This window comes from Diceros bicornis, chromosome X, assembly GCF_020826845.1.
Source record: "Diceros bicornis minor isolate mBicDic1 chromosome X, mDicBic1.mat.cur, whole genome shotgun sequence".
NCBI lineage: Eukaryota > Metazoa > Chordata > Mammalia > Perissodactyla > Rhinocerotidae > Diceros > Diceros bicornis.
Window position 1 is genome coordinate 33,128,967 of NC_080781.1, and position 18,898 is coordinate 33,147,864.

An 18,898-nucleotide genomic window follows, 5' to 3' on the forward strand; every position below is an offset into this window, starting at 1 on the left:
TTGGGTATTCTTGGCTCCCTTGTCAAATATTAGTTGACTGTGTATGCATGGATTTAATTCTGGGCTCTCTATTCTGTTCCATTGGCCTATGTGTCTATTTTTGTGCCAATACCATACTGTTTTTATTACTATGGCTTTGTAGTGTAGTTTGAAATTAGGAAGCTTGATACCTCCAGCTTTGTTCTTTTTTCTCAGGATTGCTTTGGCTATTTGGTGTCTTTTGTGGTTTCACACACATTTTAGGATTGTTCCTTCTATTTCTGTGAAGAATGCCTTTGGTATTTTGATGGGGATTGCATTGAATCTGTTGCTGGCTTTGAGTAGTAGGGACATTTTTACAATATAACTCTTCTGATCCATGAACACAAGATGTCTTTCCATTTGTTTGTGTCTTCTTTGATTTCTTTCAGCAAAGTTATGTAGTTTTAATTTTACAGATCTTTCACTTCCTTGATTAAATTTATTTCTAAGTATTTTATTGTTTTTGATGCTATTGTGAATGGAATAGTTTTATTTTTCAGATTCTTCATTAGTGTAAAAGAATGCAATTGATTTCTGTATGTTGATTTTGTATCCTGCAACTTTACTGAAATCATTGATTAAATCCAACAGTTTTTTTGATGGACTCTTTGGGATTTTCTATATATAAGATCACATCATCAGCAAATAGCAACAATTTTACCTCTTTCTTTCCAATTTGGTTGCCTTTTATTTCTTTGTCTTGCCTAAATGCTCTATCTAGGACTTCCAGTACTATATTGTATAGGAGTGGTGAGAGTGGGCATACTTGACTTGTTCCTGATCTTAGAGGAAAAGCTTTCAATTTTTCTCCATCAAGCATGATGTTAGCTGTGGGTTTCTAGTATATGGCTTTTTTATGTTGAAGTATGATCCTTCTACACCCAATCTTTTTAGTATGAAAGGATGTTATATTTTGGAAAATGCTTTTTCTGCATCTATTGAGATGATCTTGTGATATTTATCTTTCATTTTATTGATGTGATGGATTGTATTTATTGATTTGCATATGGTGAAATAACCTTGCATCTCAGGGATAAATCCCACTTGGTCATGGTGTAAAATCCTTTTAATGTGTTCTCGAATTCAGTTTGTTAATATTTTGTTGAGAATTTTTGCATCTATATTCATCAGGGCTATTGGTCTATAATTTTCTTTTCTTGTGGTATCCTTATCTGGTTTTGGTATCAAGGTAATGCTGGCTTCGTAGAATGAGTTTGGAAGTATTCCCTCCTCCTCAATATTTTGGAAGAGTCTGAGGAGAATTGGTGTTAATTATTCTTTAAATGTTTGGTAGAATTCACCAGTGAAGCCATCCAGTCCTGGAGTTTTCTGTGTTGAGTTTTTTTTTTTTTTTAATTGATGTTTTAATGGTTTCTAACATTGTGAAATTTTGGGTTGTACATTTTTGTTTGTCCATCACCATATATATGACTCCCTTCACCCCTTGTGCCGACCCCCCACCCACCTCCCCCCACCCCCACTGCCCCTGGTAACCACAGTCCAGTTTTCTCTGTCCATGTGTTGGTTTATATTCCACATATGAGTGAGATCATACAGTGTTTGTCTTTCTCTTTCTGGCTTATTTCACTTAACATAATACGCTCCAGGCCCATCCATGTTGTTGCAAATGGGACGATTTTGTCTTTTTTTATGGCTGAGTAGTATTCCATTGTATATATACACCACATCTTCTTAATCCAATCATCAGTCGAGGGACACTTAGGTTGCTTCCACTTCTTGGCTATGGTGAATAATGCTGCAATGAACATAGGGGTGCATAAGCCTCTTTGGATTGTTGATTTCAGGTTCGTTGGATAGATTCCCAGTAGTGGAATGGCTGGATCATAGGGCATCTCTATTTTTAATTCTTTGAGGAATCCCCATACCGTTTTCCATAGAGGCTGCACCAATTTGCATTCCCATCAGCTGTGTATGAGGGTTCCTGTTTCTCCACATCCTCTCCAACATTTGTTGTTTTTGTCTTGGTGATTATAGCCATTCTAACGGGCATGAGGTGGTATCTTAGTGTTGTTTTGATTTGCATTTCCCTGATGATTAGTGATGTTGAGCATCTTTCCATGTGCCTATTGGCCATCTGTATATCTTCCTTGGAGAAGTGTCTGTTCATTTCCTCTGCCCATTTTTTGATCGGGTTGTTTGATTTTTGTTGTTCGGTTGTGTGAGTTCTTTATATATTATGGAGATCAACCCCTTGTCAGATGTATGTTTTGCAAATATTCTCTCCCAGCTGGTTGGTTGTCTGTTCATCTTGATTCTGGTTTCATTTGTCTTATAAAAGCTCTTTAATCTGATAAAGTCCCACTTGTTTATTTTTTCTTTAGTTTCCCAGTCTGGGTAGGCATGTCATCTGAAAAGATTCCTTTAAAACCAATGTCAAATAGTATGTTGCCTATATTTTCTTCTATGAGTTTTATAGTTTCAGGCCTCACCTTCAGGTCTTTGATCCATTTTGAGTTAATTTTTGTGAATGGCGATAGCACATGGTCCACTTTCATTCTTTTGCATGTGGCTGTCCAGTTTTCCCAACACCATTTATTGAAGAGACTTTCCTTTCTCCATTGCATGTTCTTAGCACCTTTGTCAAAAATTAGCTGTCCGTATATGTGTGGTTTTATTTCTGGGCTTTCAATTCTGTTCCATTGATCTGTGTGTCTGTTTTTGTACCAGTACCATGCTGTTTTGATTACTATTGCTTTGTAGTATGTTTTGAAGTCAGGGATTGTGATACCTCCTGCTTTGTTCTTTTTCTTTAGGATTTCTTTAGCTATTCGGGGTCTTTTGTTGCCCCATATAAATTTTAGTATTCTTTTTTCTATTTCTGTGAAGAATGTCATTGGGATTCTGATTGGGATTGCATTGAATCTGTAGATTGCGTTAGGTAATATAGACATTTTAACTATGTTTATTCTTCCAATCCACGTGCATGGGATATCTTTCCATTTCTTTATGTCATCATGGATTTCTTTCAATAATGTCTGGTAGTTCTCATTGTATAGGTCCTTCACCTCCTTGGTAAGATTTATTCCTAGGTATTTTATTCTTTTTGATGCAATTGTAAATGGTATTATCTTTTTGAGCTCTCTTTCTGTTAGTTCATTATTAGCATATAGAAATGCAACTGATTTTTGTAGATTGATTTTGTACCCTGCAACTTTGCTGTACTTGTTGATTGTTTCCAATAGTTTTCCAACAGATTCTTTAGGGTTTTCTATATATACAATCATGTCATCTGCAAATAGTGAGAGTTTCACTTCTTCGTTACCTATTTGGATTCCTTTTATTCCTTTTTCTTGCCTAATTGCTCTGGCCAAAACCTCCAGTACTATGTTGAACAGGAGTGGTGAGAGTGGGCAGCCCTGCCTCATTCCTGTTATCAGAGGAATGGCTTTCAGTCTTTCCCAGTTGAGTATGATGTTGGCTGTGGGTTTGTCATATATGGCCTTTATTATGTTGAGGTACTTTCCTTCTATTCCCATTTTATTGAGAGTTTTTATCATAAATGGATGTTGTATCTTGTCAAATGCCTTCTCTGCGTCTATTGAGATGATCATGTGGTTTTTATTCTTTGTTTTATTGATGTGATGTATCATGTTGATTGATTTGCGGATGTTGAACCATCCCTGCGTCCCTGGTATAAATCCCACTTGATCATGGTGTATGATCTTTTTAATGTATTGTTGTATTCGGTTTGCCAATATTTTGTTGAGGATTTTTGCATCAATGTTCATCAGCGATATTGGCCTGTAATTTTCTTTCTTTGTACTGTCTTTGTCTGGTTTTGGTATCAGGGTGATGTTGGCCTCGTAGAATGATTTAGGAAGTGTTCCATCTTCCTCTATTTTTTGGAATAGTTTGAGAAGGATGGGTATTAAATCTTCTTTGAATGTTTGGTAAAATTCACTGGAGAAGCCATCTGGTCCTGGACTTTTCTTTTTGGGGAGGGTTTTGATTACTATTTCAATCTCTTTACTTGTTATTGGTCTATTCAGATTCTCCATTTCTTCTTGGTTCAATTTTGGGAGGTTGTATAAGTCTAAGAATTTATCCATTTCTTCTAGATTGTCCAATTTGTTGGCATATAATTTCTCATAGTATTCTCTTATAATCCTCTGTATTTCCATGGTATCCATTGTAATTTCTCCTCTTTCATTTCTAATTTTATTTACTTGAGCCTTTTCTCTTTTTTTCTTAGTAAGCCTGGCTAAGGGTTTGTCGATTTTGTTTATCTTCTCGAAGAACCAACTCTTTGTTTCATTAATCCTTTCTACTGTTTTTTTGGTCTCAATTTCATTTATTTCTGCTCTGATTTTTATTATTTCTCTCCTTCTGCTGGCTTTGGGCTTTGTTTGTTCTTCTTTTTCTAGTTCTGTTAAGTGTAATTTAAGGTTGCTTATTAGGGCTTTTTCTTGTTTGTTAAGGTGGGCTTGTATCGCTATGAGTTTCCCTCTCAGGACCGCTTTTGCTGCATCCCATATGGTTTGATATGGCATATTATTGTTTTCGTTTGTTTCCAGATAGTTTTTGATTTCTCCTTTAATTTCATCAATGATCCATTGGTTGTTCAGTAGCATGTTGTTTAATCTCCACATTTTTGTCACTTTCCCGGTTTTTTTTTCATGGTTCATTTCCAGTTTCATAGCCTTATGGTCTGAAAAGATGCTTGTTATGATTTCAATCTTCTTAAATTTATTGAGGCTTGCTTTGTTTCCCAACATATGTTCTATCCTAGAGAATGTTCCATGCGCGCTTGAGAAGAATGTGTAGTCAGCTGTTTTTGGATGGAGTGCTCTGTATATGTCTACTAGGTCCATCTCATCCAGTTTTTCATTTAAGTCTACTATTTCTTTATTGACTATTTGTCTGGATGATCTGTCCATTGCTGTAAGTGGGGTGTTAAGATCCCCTACTATTATTGTGTTGTTGTTGATTTCTCCTTTTAGGTTTGTTAATAGTTGCTTTATGTACATTGGTGCTCCTATGTTGGGTGCATATATATTTATAAGTGATATGTCTTCTTGATGGAGTGTCCCTTTTATCATTATATATTTCCCTTCTTTGTCTTTCTTAACCTGTTTTATCTTGAAGTCTACTTTGTCTGATATGAGTACGGCAACACCTGCTTTCTTTTGTTTGCCATTAGCTTGGAGTATTGTCTTCCATCCTTTCACTCTGAGCCTGTGCTTGTCTTTAGTGCTAAGATGTGTTTCCTGAAGGCAGCATATTGTTGGGTCTTGCTTTTTAATCTGTCCTGCCACTCTGTATCTTTTGATTGGAGAGTTCAATCCATTTACATTTAGGGTAATTATTGATATATGAGGGCTTAATGTTGCTGTTTTGTCACTTATTTTCTGGTTCTTTTGCATTTCCTTTGTTTCTTGTCCCATTTGTTTTGGACTGCCAATTCACTTTGGTTGTTCTGTCTTATGACTTCTAGTTTTCTCTTTGTTTATCATATGTGGTTTTGTTTTGATTATTTGTTTAGTGGTTACCTTGAGGTTTGGGCAAAAAATCTTGTGTATGAGATAGTCCATTATCTGATGGCCTCCTATTTCCTTATACTAAGTCAATTCAGTCACTTTCCTCTTCCCCTTCTAAGTTTTTCTTGTTATACCTTATTCTGTCTTGTGTTGTGGCTGTGTGTTTACAGTGATGAGGTTAAATTTATTTTTGGTGAATTTCTTCCTTTGATCTTTGAGTTTAGTATTTAAGTGGTTGCTAACCTATTCCGGTAAAGATCTACTATTTTTCTGAGTTTGTCTACCTACTTTTCTCCTTCCTCCAAGCTTTGTGTTCCCTTTCTCTTCTTTTTTTCAGGCCTGAGGGCCTTCTTGAGTATTTCTTGTAGTGGGGGTCTCGTGGCCATGAACTCCCTTAGCTTTTGTTTATTTGGGAGAGTTACTATTTCTCCATCATATTTGAAGGCTATTTTTGCTGGATAGAGTATTCTTGGCTGAAAGTTTTTGTCTTTCAGTATTTTGAATATATCATTCCAGTCTCTTCTAGCCTGTAAAGTTTCTGTTGAGAAATCCGCTGAGAGCCTGATGGGAGTTCCTTTGTACGTTATTTTTTGTTTTTGTCTAGCTGCCCTTAATATGGTTTCTTTGTCGTTGACCCTGGCTAGCCTTACCACTAGGTGTCGTGGTGAAGGCCTTTGTCTGTTAATATATATAGGTGTCCTGTTGGCTTTGCTTACTGGTATTTCCTGCTCCTTCCCCAGATTTGAGAAATTCTCAGCTATTATTTCCTTGAATAGGCTCTCTGTTCCTCTTTCCCTCTCCTCTCCCTCAGGAATACCTATAATTCTTATGTTACATTTTCTAATAGAGTCCGATATTTCTCGGAGTCTTTCTTCATTTCTTTTTAGTCTTAGTTCTCTCTCCTCTTCCATCTGGAGTATATCTGTATTCCTATCCTCTAAGGTGCTAATTCTTTCCTCCATATTGTCAGCTCTGTTCTTTAGAGATTCCAGATTCTCTTTTATCTCCTCCATTGTGTTCTTCATCTCCATCAGCACTGATTGGTTTTTCTTTATGATTTCAATCTCTTTTGTGAAGAAACTCCTAATCTCATTGAATTGTTTGTCTGTGTTGTCTCGTATTTCGTTGAGCGTTTTTATGATAGCTATTTTGAAATCTCTGTCATTTAGTTTATGGATTTCTGTGTCTTTGGGGTTGATTTCTGGGTGCTTGTCATTTTGTTTCTGGTCTGGTTATTTCATATATTTTTGCATTGTGGTTCCTGTGTTGGTTTTGTTTTTCCTCATCCTGGAAATCTCTGGTTGCAATTTCCACCTGCCGCCACTGTCTGGTGGTAAAGGGCTGTGTAGTCTAAGCCCCCTGCGCTCTGCCCCGGTTTTTCTGCTGCGATCCGCAGTTTTGTTTTGTTTTTTTCCCCGCTGCGATCCACGGGTCCAGTTGTTTGATCAGGTCTGTCGCGGATCGCTTGGTCTGGTCTGTCGCGGATCGCTTGGTCTGGTCTGTCGCGGATCACTTGGTCTGGTCTGCCTCGGATCGCTAGGTCTAGTCTGGTCGGTTGAGCTGCAGAGTCCGGTTTGCGGGGAGGGGGGAGCTCTCTCTTTTGCCCTCTGGGTCCCTGACGTGGGTGACTTCTCGTTTGCCCCTCTTTATCTGCTCTCTGGGGTGCTCATATGTTGATGGTAGCCCTGTGGCTCCTCTGAGTCCTCTGTGCCGGAGTTTCCCACTGGCTGAGAGAGTCCGAAGAGCCATGGTTTCCCCGCCGAGGGCCGCCCCTCCCGCCTCTCTGGGAGCCACGCGGACCGGGATCGCTGATCTGACGGGGAGGGAGAGGAGTTCTCCTTACCTCTCCCCACTTCCTCCGGGGGCCTAGCACGTTCCGCTCTCAGATGTGCGGCAGTGTGGATCCCTCCGCTCTAGCTTTTCACTGTCTGGGATTCCGTTGTTGGTCTGTGACTGTTCCTTTTGTTGTATCTTGTCGGGGGAAGAGTTCACGGGAAAGCTCACTCTGCCATGATGCTGACATCACTCCTATGTTGAGTTTTTTGATTACTTATTCAATTTCTTTACTCGTTATTAGTCTGTTTAGATTTTCTATTTCTGTCTGATTTAATCTTGGTAGGTTGTGTGTTTCTAGAAACGTATCCATTTCTTCTATATTATATAATTTGTTGCCATATAATTGTTCACAGTAGTCTCTTATGATCCTATGTATTTCTGTAGTATCATTTGTAATGTCTCCTCTTTCATTTCTAATTTTGTCTTCTCTCTTTTTTTCTTAGTGTAGCTAAATGTTTGCCAATTTTGTTTATCTTTTCAAAGAACCAGCTCTTAGTTTCATTGATCCCGTCTGTTGTTTTTCTGGGCTCTATTTAATTTATTTCCACTCTGATATTTATTATTTTCTTCCTTCTGCTAACTATGGGCTTAATTTGTTCTTCATTTTCTAGTTCCTTGAGGTGTAAAGTTAAGTTGTTTATTTGAGATCTTTCTAATTTCTTAATATATGCATTTACTGCTATAAACTTTCCTCACAGAAATGTTTTTGCTGCATCCCACAAGATTTGATATGTCATAGTTCCATTTTCATTTGTTTTGAGATAATTTTTTATTTCCCTTTTGATTATTTCTTTGACCCATTGGTTGTTTAGAAGTATGTTGTTTAGTTTCCACATATTTGTAGATCTTCTCACTTTCCTCTTGTTGATTTCTAGTTTTATACCATTGTGGTCAGAAAAGATAGTTGGTATGATTTCAGTCTTAAATTTGCTAAGATCTGTTTTGTGTCCTATCATATGATCTATCCTGGAGAAATGTTCCATGTGCACTTGAGAAGAATGTGTATTCTGCTGCTTTTAGATAGAATATTTTGTATATATCTGTTAGGTCCATTTGTTCTAAAGTATGGTCCACTTCCAATGTTTCCTTGTTGATTTTCTTTCTGGATGATCTATCCATTGCTGATAGTGGGGTATTAAAGTCCCCTACTATTATTGTATTATCTATTTCTCCCTTAAGATATGTTAGTGTTTGCTTAATATATTTCAGTGCTCAGGTGTTTAGAGCATATATATTTACAATTGTTATATTTTTGAAGTATTGACCCCTTTATCATTATATAATGACATTCTTTGCTCTTGATACCATTTTTGGCTTGATGTATATTTGTATGATATAAGTATTCTAAGCCTGCTTTCTTTTGTTTTCCACTTACTTGGAATATCATCTTCCATCCTTTCACTTTGAGCCTACGTGGGTCTTTAGAGCTGAAATGAGTCTCCTGTAGGCAGCATATAGTTGGGTCTTGTTTTTTTTTTTTTAACCCATCCAGCCACTCTGTGCTTTTTGATTGGTGAGTTTAATCTATTTACATTTAGGGTGATTACTGATATGTAAGGATTTACTACTGCCATTTTATCATTTGCCTTCTGATTATTTTGTTTCTCCATTGTTTCTTTTTCCTTCTGTTTTTATCTACTTTGTACGTTGGTGGTTTTCCATAGCGATTTGCTTTGTCTTCCCTTTTTTTATGTTTCATGTCTCTGCTCTAGATTTTTGTTTTGTGGTTACCATTAGGTTTACATAATACGTCTCGTAGATAACACAATCCTTTTTCTGCTGATAGCAATTTATCTTCATTTGCCTATAAAGTTTCCATTATTTTACTCCTCCTCTTTTATATTTTTGATGTCACAAATAATCTCTTTTTATGCTGTGATTTTGTTACCAAATTATAGTAGCTATAGTTATTTTTAATGCTCTTTTCTTTTAACCTTTATGATATAATTGTGTTTAATTTACTATTCTAAAATAAAGTTACAGTTTTCTAATTCTTACTGTCTATCACCTTAATGAGAGTTTTACGTGCTTTCATATTTTCATTTCAGCTTGAAGAGCTCCTTGCAACATTTCTCATAAGGCAGGTCTGGTGGTGGTAAACTCCCTCAGCTTTTATTTGTTTTGGAAAACCTTTATTTCTCCTTCATATCTGAAGGATAACTTTGCCAGACAGAGTATTCTTGGCTGGCAATTTTTATCTTTCCATATTTGAATATGTCATTCCAGTATCTCCTGGTCCATAGAGTGTCTGCTGAGAAATCTGATAATAGCCCAATAGGGATTTCTTTGTAGGTTAACTGACTTTTTTTCTCCTGGCTGCCTTTAAAATTATTTATCATTGACTTTTGACAATTTTATTATAATGTGTCTTGGGGAAGGTCTTTCTGCACTGAGATAATAAGGTGTTCTATTAGCTTTGTGGACTTGGAGATCCAGTTCCTTCACTAAATTTGGGAAATTCTCAACTATTATTTCTTTAAATAAGCTCTCTGCCCCCTTCTCCCTCTCTTCTCCTTCTGGTATGCCCATTAATCTTATGTTGGCTCCTCTAATGAAGACTGATAGTTCTCATAGGGTTTCTACACTTTTTAAACATCTTAATTCTCCTCTTCCACTTGAATCATTTCTAAATTCCTATCATTGAGCTCGCTTATTCTCTCTTCCATCTGGTCTGCTCTATTTCCAATGCTTTCTTCATCTCATTTGTTGAGTTCTTCAGCTCCAGAATTTCTGTTTGGTTCTTTCTTAGAATTTCAATCTCTTCGGTAACATACTCCTTCTGTTCATTAATTTTATTCCTGAGTTCACTGAATTGCCTGTCTGAGTTTTCTTGTAGCTCATTGAATTTCTTCATAACAGTTATTTTTATTTATTAGATCACAATATTCCATATCTTTTGGGTTTGGTTGCTGGAAAATTATTTTCTTTTTGTGATACCATATTACCATGATTTTTCTTAGTGTTTGATGAAATGTGCCTCTGCCATCAAATTTGAAGTAGGGAACATCTTTCTTATTTAGGTAAGACTTTGTTTACTTTGATTCTAACAGTTCAACAGGTTAGTAGTTAGGAGCATTTCTTTTGTTTTCCATAAGGTAGTGCTATAGCCAAAGTTTTTGGTTTCTCTTACAGGAGCTGACTTACTGCTAAGGTTGGGAATATGCACATAAAAAAGCTGGCAGGGAAAAGAAAAAGGTAGTGGCAGAGTAGGGATAGCGTGTGCTTAGCACTTGGGGGCTTTGGGTATGCCCACAGCCCAGTAGGGGGATCTTTGAGTATGGAGGGCGGGTACCAGAGGTCCATGGGTGGACCTCTTGCTGGAATCCAAGGGCAGACAGCAGGAAATGTGTTCTTTCAGTTCTCTTTGCCTTTTCCCTTTCCTTTCTCTCCCCCGAGTCATGGAGATTTCTCTTCAGAAATCCAGGGTATTGTTGAAGAGCAATGGGACCCTTCAGCTGCTGTCCATGCAGCCTGGCAGACTTTCACTCACCCTCTTTCACTTTCTACCTCCTCTTCTAGAGAGGTTGCTGCTGCCACCACTGGTGCTGCTGCTTCCACAATTCCCTTGGCTCAATAGCCTCCTTCGAGGTCCTATCCAACCACTTTTAGATGGACAGATGGATGGATCTCTCAGGTGTCCTGATGTGCTGTGCATAGGTGCTTTTGTTCAGTTATGGATGTCCAGTTGGCTGTAAATTGAAGGGGAGGAAAAAAGGGAATGACTTGCCTACTGTGATGGTGACATCACTCTGGGTATTTATTTTTTAAATACCACAGTACACTCATTCTTCTTCAAATAGTCTGTGTATCTTGTTGTGCAAAGTGCCTGTAATATTCGAAGTTCATCAGAAAGACTGGTTTGAAGGAATCAGGACAGTTCCTCAAACATCACCTCATCTTCAAGGCTTGGACCTTTTAGGCTATGGGGCAAAGGGCACAGGCTGGCTTTTCACAGATAGGAGAGCTTTAACGTGGGCTGATATATGCTTATTTAATTGCAACAAAGGATCTTTTGAAATTTTCGTGGCCTCTAAACTAGTCACTGGTTAACATTCCTCTTAGCCATGCCATTTACCTTTAGCTGATACAGCTGAGGGAGACAGACGTCAGAGAGTGGCTACTAGTGTGCTTTATAAAAAACATATTTGTAAATAGAATATAAACCTATTCACAGGATAGCAATTACTACCTAATGTTAAAAAAATGACAAATCTGCTTCTAGTTTTAAACTGATGTATGTTGAAATTTGGACTTTTCAACATTAATTTAGTCACTTTGTTCAGGAATAGATTGTGAGCCAAAATGATGTTCTGCAACTGAAGGGAAAATTTCAAGGTTTGTCTGGGAGAGTTGAGGAGCTTGACTCCTGGTTATAAAACTGTATGTGATTTTTTTCCCGCCTGACCTTAGGCAATTACAAACGTAGTACCTGGAAGGTCTCACGGGGGAAAGCTGCCCTCCCCACATGGACTTGGTGCACAATCAAAGCATCACAGTCTCTGGAGGGAGTTGCAGCCAAGGACTCAGCGCCCCCCTCAACACTGCTCATGTTCTTTCACATATTTTTATTCCTAGCCCAGGTGCCTTCATTCCTAGGTCTCTTTAGCTGAGGCCTTGGGCAAACGTCTTCTTCATGCTCCTCTGCTGAGACTTGATGGGAGGAAGGAGAGGGGAACCATGTAGACACTTTTCCCCACTCTGACTCATTATCCAGTACTATTCCACTTCTAGCGCCACCCCCCCCCCCCCTTCCCCAACCCCAGAGGCCATTAAACTGCCGGAGCTCACGTCTCCCTTAACAGCATGACCACCCCCATGTCTATCTTTGCTGACTCACCTGGCCTTCGACTGGTGCACTGGTCCATTGGGAAAAACAGAATGGGAAGAATTGGCACTTCCTCCAATTTTAGCCTCCTGTTTAATACTGTGATGGTATAAAGTGACTAATTAAAGGCTTAACAACTCTTTCTTTCATTTTTGGCTTGTGGCTTTAATAGGCTACTCCAATACCTGAACGCTCAGCTCTCCCAGCTCAGCTGGGCTCCTCCTGACAAAACCAATCACATTTTTTCCATTCACAAACCACCACTTAGAATCACAGTCATAAAACCATTGACAACACTGAGCAAGTATGGCTGGTGCTTGAAAAACAAAATGAGTTTTAATAAATTTGCTCCAAAATATTTTATTAAAAGTTTTATATTAAAAAAAACAATAGAAGAAAGTTATGTGTCACACTGAATAACACATTGAAAGCATGTGTATGGTTGTGGTTTTTAATTTCTCTACAAAATTAACCAGCCATGATGGAGTAGAGTTCACGTACATATCCTATTCATATCATTTTTTTGGAACACTTCGAAGTACAAAAAGCATTCTGCTAATTTTTAAGTGCAAAGAAAGCTCATAATAAAATAGACTTTAAAAATTACAAATAAAAATCTGTACATCAAGGATATTTTTAAGGCTTTTCCATGTGCATAGCACTATGTAGAGAAAGAAGAGGAGCTGCCAAGAGAGGAACCATCATATCAGGTGGCACAGGTCTGGCCCATTTCCGCTTGCAGAACCATCTCCTCTTTTCTCAAGGGGAAAGTGTCAATCAGATTGAAGAGGGCCGCAGGCATCACCAGGGAGACATAGCGTTCCTTGTCCATGCCATGCTTATCCACTAGCACCATACTGAAGGAATAGAGAGGAATTCGCAGCAACAGCCTAGGGAAGACAGACAAAGAAAAGAGAAGACTACGTCAAACCTGACTCCCAAGGTTCTAGTGGACCAACACATGCCCTATAGTGATACTGTGTTCAGAGAAAGGCTTCTACCACAAAGGACTGAATCATCCTTTAGACCCTTGCAACTACTCCAAGTATGATCCTTGGACCAGCAGCATCACATTGGAACCTGTTTGTTAGAAATGGAGAACCTCATGCTCTACCCCAAACCTACTGAAATATTATCATCTGCATTATGACTGGGATGCACATGAAAGTTTGAGTAGATTATAGATTATACTCAGATTATACTATAGATTATACTGCTTTAGATTATAATGGTCAGGAAGACTTGAGGCCTACAGTGGTACTATATACCAATAGTTACTACAAGGCATTTACAACAATGCTAACAGATTTTTTTGTATTAATTGGAGTCAACTCAAGTTTGCCAACTAGGTTTGCACAACCACATACACACTACGTCAATGGTTAGCAACAAGGGTGATTTTGCCCCCCCCCCCCCGGGGGCCTTTGGCTATGTCTGGACGCATTTTTGGCTGTCACAATGGAGAGGGGGATGCTACTGGTCTCTAGTGGGTAGAGGCCAGGAATGTTCCTTAACATCCTACAATGCACAGGACAGTGCCCCCTCCCAAAGAATTAATTATCCATCCCCAAATGTCATAGTGGCAAAGTTGAGAAACCCTGGACTAGATGAAGCTGATTGAAATACCTTTCCAAACACTGTAGTTCTGGCCCATTCAGTAACCAGCTCAGGGCTGCACAGTTAGAGGGGAATGAACTTGGTCTACAGTCTAGGTATATTGACTTGGTTAATTATAATTTGTACCTCAATTCCAAAAAGAATTTTAAGTGGTTTCAAAAGTCTAATGTCCTTTTCTACTCTACCACACTAGAATTTAAACTATGTAAAAAATATGATTTTCATATCAATTCAAACACATTTAGATGAAAAAAGCCAGAGAAAGCAAACAAATAAGCTGAGCCCAGGGAAAAAATGAGCCCACTCAGAGTTTCTTCTCCAGATTTTGTTTTTTAGTTGTGATTTCTTGAGATTGTTGTGAGGCAGAATATACACTGCCATCTGGATTTAAAGTGAAATATTTTTTCCTCACACAAATGGAGGAAGGAAAAAAAAATCATTACTCAAAAGCCAAACTGACTATACTTTCTTCTGCCTTTTAATAGTTTTAGGAAAGATGGGAATAATTTATATTTTATCCCAGTGGGAAGCTAAACTGCAAATCCATTTTAGTGACTAGAAATAACAGAAAAACAACATTATAATGTCTCTGTCAGGTTTCCTGTGGTTCTAAGAGGGGAGCACAGGAGTAGATGACTTGTGGAGTGCATTAATGAGTCTTTGAATATGTAAATGTAGACCGTGAGGTGAGGTGAGAATGGAGAGCTAAACTGCTCTGCATCTTTAAGGACAGAAGTATTGAGAGAGATTTTTGGCCGGGGGAGAAGTCCTAGGCCGCAAGAAAGGGGGTGTCCCAAGCAACAGAAGAGTAGAGAAGTAAGCAAGTCTGGATGGAGAAAAAGGCCAAGGAACGTTGTGGTGGCTGTAGCCTGTGGGAAAGGGTGACCAGTGAGGAATTGGAGCATTTGATGTTACAGCGCTGATGAGGCTAGGATGGAGACGCCCGCCACCGCCCCCCCCCCGCCCATGGTGCCACCATCTGCTACCACACACATTCCTCATGTGAGCCTTGTGCCTTGATTGACACAGAATATAAAGAGGGAAAACTGCCATGGGAAGTGATGAGTGGTCAGATCAGCAGGCTAGCAACAGGCACAGGAATGCATCCCACCGTGGCCAAGAGACCACGGAAATCTTGGGGATGGATGATCAGACACCCCACAGGATGAGGGGTAGTGCCACCAGTATGTTGGAGTTACATAAATGTCTGTCATCAGATTGGAATGACTTCCTCCTGGAGAATCTTCTAGACTCAAAAAAATAACATGGGAGGTTCCAGTTCAAGATGCTGATGTAGGAAGATCCGGAACTCACCTCCTCCCATGGACATACCAAATCTACAACTACAGATGGAACAACTTTCTCCAAAAAAAACCCTAAAAAAGTAGTGGAGCAATTCCTGCATATTGGGCAAGTTAGAAGGAAACCACATGCAAGTGGGTAGGAGAGGCTGAGACACAATCTCACCAAAAACCCCACCCTCCCTGCCCCCCAGCACAGTGACCCACCATCAGGAAGGAACTCACAACTGGGAGCCTCTCCCTGAGGAGCCAAGGGCTCGTAACCCACATTGGGCACCCCAACTTTTAAGACCAGCACCTGTGAGATGAGCTCCCAAAACATCTACCTTTGAAAACCAATGGGGTTTGTGCCACAGGCTGTGGCAAACTGGAAAACGGGGTAAAGGGCTCCCGTGCAGACTCACTCACCACAAGGTGCAGTACAGAAGCTGCTGTTTGAAAAGCACCCAGACTTTATGTCAAAGAGGCCCAGATGATAATTTTAAAGCATTGGACTGAGGGGCAGGGGTCTGCTGGGGTACTCTCTGGGGAAGGAGGCTGGTGGGCACCATTGTTGTGCTCTCCCTCTGTCCTGCCAAAACCAGTGGACACCAGCTCTTTTTTTTTCTTTTGTCTTGATTTTTCTTTTTTTGCCAGTGGGTGCCATCTTCACACTATCCTTCTCCCTTGCTACAGCCAGCAGGTGTCATCTGTCTGTCTTATTCTCTCTCTCTCTGCCTGTGTGATTCGCCCTGCTTTTTCTCTGTTTCGATCTCTCACTCTCTGTCTTCCCCTCTCTCTCTGTTGGTCTCTCTCATCCTCACCCTCTCTCTTTCTGTCTCCCTCTATTGCCTTGCTCTGTCTCTGTCTGGCTCTCTCTCTCGTTCTGTCTATCTTTCGCTCTGTCTCTGTCTCAATCTCTCACTCTCTGTCTTTCTCTTTGTCTCTCTCTCGCTCTGTTGTTCTCTTTGTCTCTTACTCTGTCTTTGTCACTCTTTCTCTCTCTCTCTGTATGTCTGTCTCTCCTTGTCTGTCTGTCTCTCTCTGTCTCTGTGTCTTGCTCATTCTCTCTCTCTGTTCCTCTCTGCTTACCGTCTCTCTTGCTCTCTGTCTCTCTCTCCTTTTCTCACTCTATCATGATCTCTCTGTCCCCTGTCTCTGTCTCCTATCTCTCTGTGTGTCTCTGGATGTCTTGCTCTCTATCTTTCTCTCTGTTCCTCTTTGTCTCTGTCTTGGTCTGCCTTTCTCTTTGTCCCTCTCTGTAACTCTCCTGTCTCTGTGTCCTGTCTCTCTTCTGTGTCTACCTGTCTCTTTCTCTCTCCCATCTCTCTGGTTCTCTTTGCCTCGCTCTGTCCCTCTGTCTCCTGTCTGTCTCCTGTCTCTGTCTTTGTCTCTCTCTGTCTCTGTCTGTAAATCTCCATCTCTTGCCCTATCTCTCCTCTCACTCTATCTCATCTCTTCCTCTCTCCTGTTTTTTCTCTCTTTCTGTCTCTGTCTCATGCCTCTTTGTCTCTCTGTCTCTATCTCTGACTCTCAGTCCCTGTGTGTCCCTCCTGCCCTTTTGCCCCCTCTCTCTCTGTCTTGCTCTGTCTCTCTCTCTCTCACTCAGTTTGCCACTGTTTGTCTCACTTTCTGTCTCACTCTCTGTATCTCATCTCAACTGTGTCTCTGTCTTGTTCTATCTCCTCTGTGTCTCTATGTCTCTCTCTGTCAGTCTTTGTCTGCCTCTCTCCTGTCTGTCTCTCTCTGTCTTTGGTACTCTGTCTCTATCCTGTGTCTGTATGTCTCTGTCTCCTCTCTCTTGCTCTGTCTCCTATCTCATTCTGTCTCCTCTGTCTCTCGACCTCACTTTGTCTCTCTCTCTCTCTCACTGTCTGTCTTGCTCGCTCTGTCTGCATCTGTCTGCCTTTCTCTCTTGCTCTGTCTGTCTGTCTCTGTCACTCTGTCTCTCCTCTCGCTCTCTTCTGTCTCTCTGTCCATCTTTGTCCTCTCTTGCTGTCTCACCCTCTTGCCCTCTCTTTCTGTCTCTCTGTCTCTCTCACTGTCTCGCTCTCTTGCCCTTGCTATCTCTGTCACTGTCTGTCTCACTGTCAGTCTCTGTCTCCTGTCTCTTTTGCTCTCTCTCTCCATCTTTGTCCCTCTCTGTCTCTCATCTCTGTCTTGTTCTGTCTCCTCTCCATCTGTCTCACCTTCTTGCCTTTGCTCTGTGTCTGTCTCTGTCTGTCTGTCTCTCTCCTGTCTCTTTGTCCCTCTCTGCCTCCTATCTCTTTTGCTCCCCCTGTTTCCTCTCTGTCTGTCTCTCTCCTGTCTCACTCTCACCCTCTTGCCCTCTCTTTCTGTCTCCTTGCCATCTTCCTCAGTCTCTCACCCTTGCTCTGTCACTGTCTGTCCTGCTCTCTTGCTCTGTTTCAGACTCTCTCTCCTGTCTTTGTCTCTTACTGTCTCTTGCCCTTGTCCCTGTCTCACTTACTCTGTGTGTCTCACTCTGTCTCTGACTGTCTTTATCTCTGTCTCTCCTGTATCTCACCCTCTCCTGTCTTTCTCTGTCTCTCTTGCTCTGTCTCTCACTCTGTCGCTCTGTCTCATTCAGTCTCACTCTGTCTCTCTGTTTCTGTCTGTCTATTGTCTCTGTCTTTCTCCCTGTGTGTGTCTTCCTCTCTGTCTCCTTTTTATCTCTGTCTTTTCTTTCTTTTATCAGTAGGTGCCCTCTTTGCACTCCCACAACTACCTCACTCCAGCTCGTAGGCTCCATCTTCACACTCTCCCTCGCCTTGTCTCAGCTCACTGGTTATCTTCCAGAAAGCAGCTTATACCCTTGTCTGGCGCCCTGACATTTGTGGCTGCTGTCAGGGTACATCTCTACATCATCTAGCTCTGGTGGCCAGCAGTGCTTATGCCCATGGGTCCCACAGGACTGTAACCAATGGAAGAAGAGTCCTTAAACTACCACCCTCAGGGTACAGCAAGAGGCAACAGACCCAGGAGCTCAGTCTTTCTGTGAAAGAGGCCTATTAGTTTATCATCATAGCTGCAGCCTGAGAGGCAGGCTTCTAATTAAACACATCTAAGGGCTGACTATAAACCTTTCCAGAGACCTCAGAGGGCAGGTGCTATCATCGTGATCCCCCTCTGTTGTGCTCCTGAGTACCAGCATCTATCAGAGGGGAGCTCGTATACATGTTAGGTGCCCCTGTTTTTGCAAATGCTGCCCAGGGAATACCCCCTGATCACCTAGCTCTAGTGGCCAGGAGGGCTTGTGTTCCTGGGTACCCTGGGACTGTAACAATCTAAGAGACAGATCTTGGCAGGCTATCACCCCCTGGGCACTGCACAGACAGCAGACAAACACAACCCTAGTCTTTCTGTGAAAGAAGCCTATTTGTTTGTCCTAGAGCCTCAGGGGCAGGGTTCAGGTTTGGCACACATCTAGGAGCCTGCAGAGGGACTCTCAGGGAACACAGGGCAGAAGATGCCATCTTTGTGCTCCCACTCTGCCTCACTACAGCTCACTGGTATCTCCCAGAAAGGAGCTTATACACTCGCCTGAAGCCCCAATTTTTGTGACTGCCACCCAGAGGACATCTCCAGATTGCCAGGCTCTGGTGGCCAGCAGGGATTACACTTGCAGTCCCACAGGACTGTATGTACTTGCATACTTTAAAAGCTGCTGCCTGAGGGAGGGTCTGGCTTCCTATCAGCCTGAATCTAGGTGTTAACTGACATACTCCCCTTTGAGACACATACACGTCTTGGCACACTCTCTTAAAAAGCTATTAAAAATAGGCTGCTTGGACAATCACAAATGTTTGAGAGACAACCAA

General features: G+C 40.8%; 1 protein-coding gene across 1 annotated transcript in view; it reads right to left on the bottom strand.

The window, feature by feature from the left end:
• Positions 1-12,524: 12,524 nt before the first annotated feature.
• SRPX (sushi repeat containing protein X-linked) overlaps positions 12,525-18,898 on the bottom strand; it is an 80,177-nt gene continuing 73,803 nt past the window's right edge. Inside the window, exon 10 of the mRNA XM_058535640.1 lies at positions 12,525-13,070. Within this exon, the coding sequence (XP_058391623.1) occupies positions 12,887-13,070 (184 nt within the window). The 3' untranslated portion in view covers positions 12,525-12,886. The remainder of the gene's footprint in view (positions 13,071-18,898) is intronic.